The following is a 14,268-nucleotide window of genomic DNA, read 5'->3' as shown; positions in this document are numbered from 1 at the left end:
CTTCTGTTTACATTTAGGTAATGATGAATGTAGTCCCAGTTCGTTTAGTCTAGAGCACAATGTAGTGTGTAGAGCGAAGGTGCGATCATTTAAAGCAATTAATGAGGTTCCATCGTAGTATAAACGGGTTGACTGGTTAGTATCACGTGGATCAAGACTGCTGAGAAAAAGTCTAATTGTTCTCATTTCCAAAACAAGGAGAAGAAACACGCATGAATTTAACAGGCAATACATACCAACACAATAACTTAGATGAGAACAGGCAACAAGCACAAATATCACAAAAACGGCACTAAAAAACAAACAGCTGCTTCAAACCGGTTAAGCGATAGTGGACATCTTGTATATATATATATATATATATATATATATATATATATATATATATATATATATATATATATATATATATGTATGTATGTATGTATATATACAACTATATGATCTTGTAACTGAGAGGATTATTCATTCGTGCTTTCATATCTAGCACAATCAATTAGTATTATATGTTCCAGTTGGACAGAAATTTATTTTTTCAAGTTATTGAATTAAAGTGATTAAATTCTCTGGAATTATAAAAGTGCTCTGATAAAATTCTTGGACAGAGACATTCAGTGGAATTTATAGTAAATTCAAACCTGGAATTATATTACTGTGTTTCAACAGAAGACTGTTAACAAATCAACACTCTACGAGTTTGCAGAGACAAATCATCACCTTCAGCTTTGGATTTAATTTGGACTTCTACTGTATATTATTCGGGACTTTCAATTATTAGGACTTGTGTTTGATTCTATGATTATTAGGGATTTAATTGCTTTTTATTATATTTTGAATTTTTATTTTAGGGAAATAAATTTTTTGTTGATTTTTACAAAGCTCGTTGCTTTTAGATCTTTGCTGTTACTTATTTTAAAAGCATAAACTCGTAGCAATGGCGTAAATTATATAAGTACTCTAAACTAAGTATACATTTACATAAGAATCATGTTGATGCATTGCAATGTATCTCCTGTGGAGATCAAATATTATGAATAATAGTCATTGCCTAGATGGATTATTAAATGGATTATTTTAAAAATAATAATTCACTATGCTTCTTTTTCTAAAATGAAATGAAATTAGACCGAGACTATACATTTTGGTTTGTTTTTAGTACTTTAATATTCTCATTCTCACGCCTCTTCAGTGTAAAAATTTTAAAATCTTTTTCTTGCGTCTTTCTCTCACAATGTATAATTCTTTTTCGAAAATTATATCATGTATCTTGTATGGGTTTATTTGTAATCACTGTGCTATTCTTTTTCCTTTTTTTTTGTGAAAATGGTTAATAGTTTGTCTTTAAATGCAAGAGGACCAAAAGCAAAACAATGTTTTGGAATTTGAAAGCAAAAACAAGTTCCATAAATTGTTTCACAATTTGGAATGTCTTTTTGCTGTTATTCTTTATCAGACTGTTCTCCATTTCATATTTTCGGATTTTCTTGTTTATTTCTCGGTACTCCGCTGCCCCTGTTGTGTGTCTGTGTTTTTGAGGTCTCTGCGGGCATCACACAACTTCAGAATCTCTTCTGTAACCCAGGGTTTTTACTTCGGGCGATGGAGGCCAATGATGTCCTTGGCAGCTGCTGTCATGACTGTGTTGAAGGCGTCTGTCATCTCATTGACATCACCATCCATCACAAGGGGTGGAGCAAATTTTCCTCCAATTGTGGCTTGGAATGACCTGCAGATGTTAGGGTCCTTCAGTTGTTCAAGGTTGAATTTGAGCCTGTGTTCTTCGGCTTGTTAATTTTCTTCAGCCTCACTCGGAAGTTCATGATCACGAGGTCGTGATCACTCCCAACATGAGCACCTGGGAATGTCCTTGTTTTTCCTCTATTGATGCCAGATCGGTAACAGTTTTGAACCAGTATGTAGTCGATCTGGCTGTGATGGGTTCCATTTGGTGAGTGCCATGTCCGGCATCGTGAAGCTTTATGTTGTCACAGGGTGTTGGCTAGTACCTAGTTGTTGTAGCTTGCGAACTCGAGCAGCCGTCTCCCTCTTTCATTGGTAAGCTCATTGCAAGAAGGTCCATAATGTACTTCCCAGTCTTTTAGAGCATCTTTACCAACTTTGGCATTCCAGTCTTCTTGGACGATGAAGATGTCTTACTGACCATGTTTAGAATACCCTGTAGTTTGTTGTAAGACTACTCTATTTTTTCATCATCATGATCGGTAGTTGGAGCATAGACTTGGATAATTGTGATATTAAAGGGAGATGCTTTCAGACGAATGGAAATGATTCTGCTAGATATGGGGCAGCATTCAAGCACAGATCCCTTGATGACTTTGTTTACAAGGAAGCCTACTCCATTTATGGAATTATCAGACTCTGCACTATAGTATGATATATGCAGATGTTCGGTTTGGTGTTCTCCTAGGTATTTCTATCTAACTTCACGGAGTCCCAGAGTAACAGTAAAAAGGCATTCCAAATTGTGAAAGACCTCACCAGACAGAAACAGCCAATAGTCAGTACCATTCAAGACAAAAATGGAATATGCCTCACATAAGCGAGTGACATTGCAGAAAGATGGACTGAGTATTGCAAACAATTCCACAACCATCAATCCACAGGAGACCCAGAGGTGCTTGAAGTTCCTAACTCCTCAAATGATGATGACTTCCCTATTCTCAAAGAAGAGGTGGAGTCAGCAATAAGAGCACTGAAGAATGGAAAGGCAGCTGGTGTAGACAACATCCCAGCTGAACTTATCAAGAATGTGGGAGAATCAGTGAAAGCTACTAACAAAAATCTTCAACAAGATCTGGCAGACAAGTGAATGGCCAACACAATGGACCCAGTCACTGATTATAACATTTCCCAAAAAAGGCAATCTCCAGCTGTGCCAAAATTACAGAACTATCAGTTTGATCAGCCCTGCTAGTAAGTTAATGTTGAAGATCATCTTGAACAGACTGAAACCACGAGCAGAAGAAATAATCGCAGAAGAATAGGCCGGGTTCCGGCTTGGAAGAAGCACAACAGAACAAATATTCAATCTCAGGGTTCTGTGCGAAAATTACTCGCAACACCAACACGACATCTAGCATGTGTTCATAGATTTCAAAAAGGCCTTTGACAGAGTATGGCATGAGGCATTGTGGGCCACAGTGAAGAAGTATAACATGGGTCAAAGGTTAACCAATACCATCAAGCAGCTATACACCAAGGCTACCAGTGCAGTAATTGCCCACGGTTCTGTGGGGGGACTGGTTCCAGACAACAGTGGGAGTGGTCAAGGCTGTCTCCTGTCACCCACGCTTTTCAACATCTACTTAGAGCTCATCATGAGTGAAGCCCTGGAAAACCACTGTGGGACAGTCAGCATTGGCGGGCGTAACATCACCAACCTCCACTTTGCAGACGACATTGATGGGCTGACAGGCAGTGAAGACAAGCTAGCCACCTTAGTGAAGAACCTGGATGAAACATCTTCCAGATTTGACATGGAGATAAGTGCTGAGAAGACAAAGCTGGTGACAAATTGTGGCAACAAATTTCAGCCAAGATTAAAGTCAGAGGAGATGAACTGGAAACAGTGAGCCAGTTCAAATATCTTGGTTCCATAATCACTGAAGAGGGATCAAGAGCAGAAATTTTGTCAATAGCAGTACAAACAATGGCAGCTATGTCAAAGCTAAGACCCATCTGGAGAGACAAAAATATCTGTCTGAAAACTAAAATCAGACTATTGCGAGCTCTTGTCATCTCAGTGTTTTTGTACGCATGTGAGGCATGGACCCTGACAGCAGAATTACAACGAAGAATCCAGTCACTTGAAATGAGATGCTACGGAACCATCCATGGCATCTCTTACATGGACCACATCACAAATGGAGAAGTGCGTAACACCATCAGACGCGAAGTAGGCCAATATGAGGACCTCCTCACCACCGTCAAAAAGAGAAAGCTGAAACGGTATGGCCATGTCACTAGAGCCAACAGTATATCCACAACAGTCCTACAGGGCAGCGTCCAGGGTGGCAGAAGGAGAGGTAGACAGAGAGACAAGTGGACTGACAACATCACAGCATGGACCAGGAAAAGGTCTGCGGAGACACAGGCATTGGCACATGATCGAGACAAGTGGAGGGAACTGTTCAGATGTTCATTAGCACAGTGCCTCGACGACAACACTAGGTCATGAGACTAATGATGATGATGATGATACATTGTTTACAAAAAGTAATCGGGGCCCCGAGTGGCCGAGTGGTCTAAAGCGCTCTCCGTTACGGATCACTGCCATCTCACCTCTGTCTGCTTGGGTTCGAGTCTCGGATTCGGCTAATGTGGGTATGTGAGAAAGCCTGCCAGTAGCTTCTCGTGGGTCGGTGGTTCTTTCCGGGGTTTTCCCGGGTTCTTCCTCCACCATTAATACTGGCCGCCATGTATAGCCAATCGCGTGCTGAAAAATGGCGTTAAACCCTACAACAACAACAACAACAACAACAAAAAGTAATCAAAACATATATTGAAGCAAAGAAGGGATTTCTAAGTTTATAGATGCTTTCAGGATGCTAGGTATAACTGCTCTTGATAACAACATTGAGAATAAAATCGCTTACTAATATGCATTGGGAAAATGAAGATTATCCAATATTTTCTATTGCGGCCAGTCGGTTATCAAAGAATATAAAATTCCCACGTCTGTCCTCTATGCTGACTGGAACTTAGTTCAAAATAGTGACATAGATGCATATAACTACAGAACAATAAATAACCCTAAAGCAACAGACAGAATACTGGATCTGGAGGAATAAAATCACATACTATATCTGGATTCAGAAAAGCCAGTTAAAAATGGCACACTTACATTTTTTTCTTAATAATGAAGAATGTCTAAGTTTTATTGATAGGAAGAATACACACATGTCCCAGCTGCCCTTACCCACTGTTCAATTTATACAGTTAAAAAAGAGAAAACATTTCTAGAAATCCAATAATTTGATGCTAAAAGACCACTTATATGTAGAAAAGGTAAAGAAAATGATACGAAATAAATATATTGTATACAACAACACCAAGAAAGAAAGAAAAAAGAAATAATAATAATAATAATAATAATAATAATAACTTGGATTATGAATTAGTCTTCAAAATCCTTGTGTAAGAAATCAGCGCTGTCACCTCAGAATATTCCTTTCATAGAAGAAAGTATGAAGAAAAATAAAAAAAGAAACTATTGAAGGAAGTTGAACATTTCAGTTTGGATTGAAAATGTGAACATACGGCTCGAACTTAATAGACAAAACAAAGTTAAAGGGATGAATCTAGTAGCATCAAAAAGAAAATGAATAGAAAAAGGGGACTAAATAACAAAACATTTTTAACATGGAATAAAAAGACATAATATGAACGAAACAATAACGAATAAGAGAGATGAATCAGGGAAAGTTTTGAATGAGGCAAAGAGGTTAGATGATACATTATTTAATACAGAAGATAATAATATAAGTCAAATAAAACTAGAAGAGGCAGTTGGAAGATCTGAGGTTCACAAATTGACAGAAGATGAAAAAATGTTAGAGGGTAGAATAATATTTGCTGAAGCTTTAGAATCCATGAATAAAATAAGTAATAGAAACATTCCTTGAAGCGATGGATTCACTAATGAATTTTTATCAATTCTTTTTGGAAGGATTTATGGCCAGTTCTGATTATTTCAATAAATCAAGGATTCAAAAATTGATGATGGGGAATGGATATGCATTCTATATAACGGATATAGCTATCGTTACTGGAACTTAACATGGATCAGATGAATACTTACAAGAATAGCACGCAGGTCCTTGTAATTGCATTTCGATGCAATCCAGAAGATTATGAACACAAATATAGGGACAAAGGCCTACAAAAAAAATTGACAAAGTTGAAGATTGATTAGATTCCTCACTGATATTATGAACTGCATTTCAGCTTCTGATTTAATTTTGTTACAGTCGTTTACCGATATATACAACAGCTCATACATACATACATACATACATACATACATACATACATACATACATACATTGGACGCATTCATTAATTTATTCACTGTAAGTTGTTTATAGTATGCAATTAGGTTGCACTTTGCGTCTAGAGAATTATGTGTGAATACAGAATAAATGTCAAATTGGAAATAGTAATAGTAGCAGTATTAGTAGTGGTGGTGGTGTTGCACTGAAATTGGCAACATCAATGGAGTGAAAATGGGTAAATTGATGGTGAAGGATGATACTTATGATGGTAATTAATTATACTTATGATGGTAATTGCTTGTACTTATGATGATAATTAATGACATTGAGGATGGTAATTATATTTTATTGATGATGGTAGTTAATGACTTATAATGGTAAGTAATCTCGGTAATGTGTAGTAATTGCTGACTACTGGAATAGAAGGTATGGTTGTGTTATATGTCACTATTTTGGTGGTGCTGGTAGAAATAGTGTGTGTGTGTGTGATGGGATTTTTAACCTAACTTTAAAAAAATTCAGTCATATCGCTACGATGTCTGCAGTGCGGCAGTTTACAGTGATGTCTAGCACTGGGGTAACATGCAGCAGACATGTGGCATTATGTCCCACCCAGTCACATTATCTTGACACCAAGCCGACCAGTCCTAACACTAACCTCATAACGCTGAGCGCCAATTAAGGCAGCTGTTATTAATGTTTTTATAAGCTTTTGGTATGAGTCAGTCAGAGTTCGAACCCGCGACCTCCTGCATCCGAGGTGAATGCTCTAACCATGTAGGCCACCAGAGCGGACAACTACTACTGATATTACTAGTACTACTACTAGTAGTAATACTAGTGGTAGTAGTAGCATTAGTTAAATACAGCGATTCATGTGACTGACGCTACAACACTGACTGTAGTTTCTTACCAAAATGAAAATCATCAATAGCCATGCATAAAATCCCGACGATAATGCATAAATGACGATGACAACCACTGAACTAACTACTTGAATTATGTGATGTACCACTATCGCATTCTGTAATCTGGGATTCTCTTCCATTTCTGCTCCTATTAAAAGATGAAAGCTTTTAAAGAGAAAAAAGAGAAGCTATAAATAATTTGAGGACCTACTGTTTGTTTTACTATAGAAACAGAAAGAAGCAAAAGCAACAAGTTTTGTAAAACTTAACAAAATAATTTAATTATCAAAATTATAAAATGAAAATTTGAGAGGAACGAACAGTATTAGGAACTGAATCCAAAATGATCGTATAAAGTTATATTCAAGTCAAATAGAATAGAATGCTCCGAATGAAGTTCAGTTCCTCGAATGCACTGGTCTGCCAACAGTCCCCATGTGTCAAATTGGCATTGTACAGAACTCCTCTGAATAATTCACGCTTGTCCCAGAATAATAGTTTAGCTAAAAAGAAGCACTTAATAGCTACAACTAATAGTCTAAACAAATGTTGCCTCTCAAATAATATCCAAACATTACATTAAATACGTTTGCAGACTGATGTAACAACAACATAAGAAATAAAATTAGAGAAGTAAAAAAGGGGTGAAAATGCATTTTTCTCCTTCTAGCTACGCAACATTTGGCAAATACCCCATACAGTCAAAGAACCCACTTGAGCAAACCAATATAAAGGGAAATACCTTTATTCTTCTGAGAACGCACCTGACACCAGCAGCCAGTGAGGAATTACCCCAAACTTGTAAACGGATTTTATTATTAATATTACCAATCATAAACACTTATTTATAGATCTTACGCAATCTGCACTCTCAATATCTTAAAATAGAATGGTATACCCGTGTACAAATAATAGCTATAGCTATCTTGATTACAGATGATCAATACATTTTACAGTTATGAGCAAAACTTATACACAGACACAATCAGGTACCAAGATTTTACAAAAAAATACAGATGTAGATAACAGACAATATACATGTGGAAAACTAGCCACGAATATTATACATTGATTTCGGGTAGCTTGCAGTCGGGATTTTGTTTTTCCTTTTGAAGAGTTGGGTGACTTGGAGAGGATATCTTCTCCCTATGTAACCATAAAGAGATAAGATCATGTTTGAGAAACATTTAAACAAAATGTCCAACTTAGCAGTCAGGAAAAGTCAGAATCAAATTATTCAACAAATCTTGACGATATTTCTACAATTGCCTCGTACATATTTCGGTGAACGAAAATTGTCAAACTTTAAGATTAAATCTCTGTGTACATATTATAATTGTTATGATTCTATTGTCCTAAATTAAGCAAAAGAAAAGAGCGAAAACAAACAAGTTTAGTAAAACCAACAAATTATTTTTTTCTTTGATACAAAGCGAACATTCTAAAAGAGCATACATTATTGTGACCTAAATCCCAAGTTGTCCTAAAAGTTATATCACATGCCCAAAATTATAGAATGTTCCGAATGAATACCAGTAGTGTTCCGAATCAATTCCAATTTTGAATGAGTAATTCTAATGCATATTGTATACTTTAAGATGAAATTGTTAAATTACCCGGCCTTGACATAGACTCAGAAGAACGCGTGCCTTTGTTTTGAAGCCGATATGAACACTTTTTTTAATTACTTTTGTGCAGATGCCAATATCGTTTTCTTCTAAAGAAAGCTACTAACTTTTATTCCTTAGCGCATTTGGTAGATAAAGCATAAAAAGACATAAAAACTATGCAAAAGAGGAAGCAGTTAAGAATGCATTTCTAACATGAAATTATAGCAACCGGGAGAATTCGTTACACTAGACACCCGTTGCAGAATTCATCGTACTTACGAAGGACGTTATCCCGGACACTCATGCTCGTACAAATTTTAATATAGCTGCTCCAATAAATAGACTAGAATCATGGATCTGTAAAAATACAGTAATATGCCATTTACTTTGAAAGATTAAGTAATGTTATTTTAAAAGTTTTCAACATAGCTGAATGAGATCATATCGAATCACTTAGAGATCATATCGAATCACTTAGAGATCATATCGAATCTCTAAGAGATCATATCGAATCAGTAAGAGATCCCGTCTTAGTCCTCAGTTTATGAAAGGTAAGAATGCTATAGACTGAGTCTGTAGGTAGACATATCAGACAAAATCACTATGAAATTAATTGCATTTTAAAAATCGTCTCAACATTTTTTCATAATTTTAAAACCTTTTCTTGCGTGTTACTACTCTAGCAAAAATGACTCAGTTTAGTAATGTCCTCTTTGCACCGATAATAACCTTAAGCAATATAATCTACATTATTTTATCTTATTTGTATTTAATAAAATTATCATTCCTTGACAACTTTTCATAAAAAAGGCAGTTAAACACACAAATAAAACTTTGGATTTTGGGACGTATTGCATGCTTTTGAGGGAGTTTATCAACAATTGTTTAGTGTTCAACCATTTACTCAATGATACAGGTGCTATCAAGATACATTGCCTTTGTAAATGAGTCCAGTCACTATTAAGTAAAAATGTGTACCCTGAACAATTTTGTACCACGTTATATTTGAATATACTGCGATATGTACCACAATATACTGCAATTATATCGGGGACCAGCAATTTAATTTTCTGGGGCAGAGACATTGCATTTTGTTTTCCATTTCCGGATCTCAAATAACTTCCAAAAATAGCTTACTATGGTTTAAATCAAAATGACACCATACTATCTCCATTATATTAGTTGAAGAAAAATAATTATCTTGAAATAAAGGAAGAAAACTATCTCTGCTCAAAAAAGAATATTGCAACTACCCCACCCCTAAAATTAAATGGTCAGTAAATTACACTTACAGTAGAGGAATTCGTTCTGTGTATGTTAACTGTTGTATAAAGTGTCATCTACAAACTATACCCAAATGTGGATGATTAAATAGGACACAGCTGAGAGCCAGTCAAAGAATTGTGCTGACATTTCAAAACGTGTTGATTAAGGGTTGTTGGTAATGCGAATTGGCTTAACAGGTAGGTGGGTTTAGTATAGTCAAATATCATGTATAGTATGTACTGAGTTAACAGTTAGATAATATTAATTTTAAAAAACATTGAAATGTCTAAGGACGGTCTGTTTTGCGGAAAGTGTATTTATTTGAGCTAAAATAGGCAATATGATATTGTATTTTACGCTCAGTAGATCATGTTGTCGTTGGTGTTGCAGGGTTTAATGCCATTTTCAGTACATGATAGGCTATACATGGCGGCCAGTATTAATGGTGGCCGAAGAACCCTGGAAAACCCTGGAAAGAACCACCGACCCACGAGAAGCTACTGCCAAGCTTTTCACATGCCCACATTGGCTGAATCTGAGACTCAAATCCATGCAGACAGAGGTGAGATGGCAGTGATCCGTAACAGAGAGCCCTTTAGACCACTCAGCCACTTGCCCCCCCCCCCCCCCCCCCCCCCCCGCAATAGATCAAGGCATTGAGATAGTATTGAGCTATTGCATTGTAACAATCATGTTGTATGAAGACCAATCAAGATCCATGGATCATTATGTTTTTCATATACACTGGGCTTTACGTACAATGTACGTGGTAAATATCACTAAGCCGAGCAATGGTGGTTAACATACTGGTCTTCTGCCAGTCAACCCGGTAGCTTGACTGACAGTCATATTACACACATACATGTAACCCAATGGCTATCAAATTTTCCGTGTTATAGTTGGTACCGTTATTATCAAAATTAATTGAAAAATATTTCTGATATACATACTATAAAATAATTGATCTGCTTTTTTACATTTTACTTCTGTTCATCACATTTTTCACGGCATGTACCTCTTTAAGAATTAACCCCAAACAGTTATATTATTCCTTCCTTCTATATATCAATCCAACGTTAATGAAAAATACTTGCCATTAGCTAGGTATCCTAAATAAACCTTTAATGTATGTATAAATGGGATGTATATGGAATTTAATTTCAGTTATAAGAACTATTCTAATTGTGGTATGCGTTTCCGCTAGTGTGTGAGAAGGCACTTCCCACAAAACAAGACTGTGAATCAAATTAAGAAAACCACAAATCTGAAAAACGAAGTTACAAGATGATCAGATAAGATATATCAGCAGCTGCATACTTTACAAGATGTTTAAGTTCTGCTGTCTGTCTCGATTATCACAAATCGTTAAGGTTCAACGACGTATATCGCAACATGTTTAATGACGGCGAATCTGACATCTATTCATGTATATACCCATGTGATTTCTAATATTGGATTCTACGCTGTGTATAAATATGCTTACATATTAGTGGTGTTTTTGTAATATTTTTATGTATTTGTGATAACTAGTTATCTTTTTGTATGACATGTGAACGCTGGACTGGATATTTTAGTTGTTATCATTATACAGTGTTGTCATTTGCCGAGACATGAGTACCATAGAAACCAGGATACAATTAGGCAGTTTACTGTGGATGGAGGTCTACATAAAGGGAATATACTAGATCAACATATTAGAATTCGTACCTTTGACCGTGAACCTATTTTTTGGCAAAAATTTTAAATAAAAAATTGATTAATTAATCAAGATTAAAAAAATTAATTGCCAACTGTTGTACAATATATAGTTAAGCAAGTTCAGAAAGACATGTGAGCAGAAAATATGAATATTCTTGCCTCTTGATTTTGGGGAACATGATAATGTTTTGGACTAAAATTATATCAAAATGCATGAAGAAATATGTTATTGTCGTCATCATAAAATGCTGCTTTTGGCCAGTATAAACCTCCGGACCATGTTTTAAGAAATACTGTCAAGGTTGTTTAGTACTGACTAGAATCAATTTTATTTGCAAAACAGTGTGTGCAGAAAAAGAGTTAATATTCCATTTCTCCAAAGTTTGTTCAAAATCCACTTCTCCTTGCCACTAAATTGATTATTCAACAGTGTCAGTGGCATTTTATTTTCATCACATATATGCTCCATATTGCAGGGCCCAGAGTGGCCGAGTGGTCTAAAGCGCTCTCCGTTACGGATCACTGCTATCTCACCTCTGTCTGCGAAGGTTCGAATCTCGCATTCGGCCAATGTGGGTATGTGAGAAAGCTTGCCAGTAGCTTCTCGAGGGTCGTTGGTTCTTTCCGCTGTTTTCCCGGGTTCTTCCTCCACCATTAATACTGGCCGCCATGTATAGCCTATCGTGTGCTGAAAAATGGTGTTAAACCCTACAAGAACAACTCCATATTGCTGTACGCTGCATCAGTCTGTGAATAAAAAAGTGTTTGAAATTTGTTTTTATTATGAGCTATTCTTTCACACACTTACTTCTATAATGGTGCATGATACTTAACTGATACAACCCGGATATCAATACTGCCATAAGTTTTAGCCATGTTTTCACAATCAGAATAAAATCCCCCGCCCACCTGTTCTGAATTTTGCATTACCAATAGCCCTTATAATAGGAAGTGTACACAGCGAAGCTTACAATTTACATGCTACACTATTGCTATAATAGCCTATTAAATATGCAGGGAAGCTTTAACTGGGACGCTTACATCCGGGAGTAGCTGTTTATGAGAGAGAGAGAGAGAGAGAGAGAGAGAGAGAGAGAGAATAAACATAACAACACTCACTCAGCAGAAAAGAAATTATCTAGTGCATTTGAGGCATTACGATTAAAAAAGAACAGAACACCTATGCTAAAAAATCCTGAATGATTCTTGGTCTTGCAAAGGAATACATGTATTAAACCCATACACATATGCTATTAAAAAATGACATTTTCTTCTTCTTCTTTTTAGTCCGATTTGCTTCCAATATTTTTCCCAACATCCCATCCGGCCGCCATGTTGGCATATTTAATACGTGTCAAATGTGATTAAACTTAAAGGTTAATAAATATAATTATATTTCTAATATTTGAAATTAATCCTTGACCAGAACAATATTTCGTAAGGAAGCAAGTAATAATTTTGGCAATTATTTAGTCACGAAAAATGAAAATATGTTTTTAATAACATTACATTGGTAACGAGTTTACTTGGTAATTTCAGTACATTCCTTACTGATGGAAACTACTAAGTACCAGTACAGTAAACATCTACTGTGCTACGTTCAACCAGATATAAATACCACTCTATGCCAGCAATACCGCGCACCTCTACCATACAAAATTATGAGAAGCTACGGGCGAAAGCTAGGTACGCTGTTTAGCAGCGTAAATACGTTTCGCAGGTTGCTAGTGATGATAATATCATGAGGTCTTTTTTTTTTTGAACAAATTTTCCCCTCATCCTTAAAGATTAAACTCAGTGGACCGATTTGAACTTTTTTTTTATAGCTCTAAATGCAAACAATAATGGCTGGAAGCTGAGTTTGAATTGACATTAGTACATTTCCTTTTCTTAATACATATTTGTTTTAAGAATTGGTGATTCGTAAGCAGCATAAATAATATCCCATAAATTCAAGTTCGGCTTCTCTGGATATGAGAGAAAAGTAATACATAAACGAAATGACGTAATTCCCATTCTACCCCATACATTTCATTTTGCAAATACATTTTGCTTTTTAGGATTGGTATCTGATGAATGTAAGGAAAACTATTTCCGAAAAAGTAATATCACATATATACAAGATCGGCATATTTGAAAATGAAAGAAAATTAATATACGTACTGCGTAATGAACCAGGATGTCGAAGACGAAGCCCAATAAAGGTTTTGTTGATGTATTACTACAACAGTAACACTGATTTCTGCTGTATTCAGTCACTGTTATCAATGTATGCTCTTTGTACTGGAAGAGAGGACTATTTATAGAACAAAAACAAGATCAGGCTGCTAGTACTTGTATAATAGCATTCAGGAAACGGCGATCAGCCTTGGATATCAGCCTTGCTTAATTAAACTCAAATAATCCATTGAATACGACAACTAGTACGTAAAAATTGACGTAAATAAGTCAGATAAAAGAATTAATGATCAATATGTTTTATTTTAAATTAAATGTAAAAGCTATTTATCAAATTTATTATCAGCTTCTCCAGCTAAGGGCCGGTCATTGTAATGTCATCTTTTGAAAGCGTCTGTCGACCATGATCAGTCCTATAATTTGAATGTATTACCGAATAAGATGGATAGTAACTTACCAGATAAATATTTGTTACTTGCTGGGGCTTAGACGACGACACGAGAAGACATTCGAATTTAACAAAATAGAGCGCCTCTTCAGGAGCATGATGTATGAACCTATTGTATTTTGAAGCAATAATTGATAGGCTGAGTT

The 14,268-nt window shown here is 35.8% G+C and overlaps 1 protein-coding gene across 1 annotated transcript in view; it reads right to left on the bottom strand.

Annotated features, from left to right (window-relative positions):
• The window catches only part of LOC149799077 (uncharacterized), a 31,648-nt gene extending 17,872 nt beyond the window's left edge, over positions 1-13,776 (bottom strand). Inside the window, exons 1-4 of the mRNA XM_089958063.1 lie at positions 13,660-13,776; positions 8,812-8,889; positions 7,027-7,070; positions 5,822-5,899 (exon numbers count right to left, since the gene is read on the bottom strand). Of these exons, the coding sequence (XP_089814189.1) occupies positions 5,822-5,899; positions 7,027-7,070; positions 8,812-8,836 (147 nt within the window). The 5' untranslated portion in view covers positions 8,837-8,889; positions 13,660-13,776. The remainder of the gene's footprint in view (positions 1-5,821; positions 5,900-7,026; positions 7,071-8,811; positions 8,890-13,659) is intronic.
• Positions 13,777-14,268: the final 492 nt, after the last annotated feature.

This window comes from Sinohyriopsis cumingii, chromosome 5 (genome assembly GCF_028554795.1).
Source record: "Sinohyriopsis cumingii isolate HCF-2022 chromosome 5, ASM2855479v2, whole genome shotgun sequence".
NCBI lineage: Eukaryota > Metazoa > Mollusca > Bivalvia > Unionida > Unionidae > Sinohyriopsis > Sinohyriopsis cumingii.
Note: the sequence above shows the minus strand (reverse complement) of the source record. Positions and strands in the feature narration are given on the sequence as shown.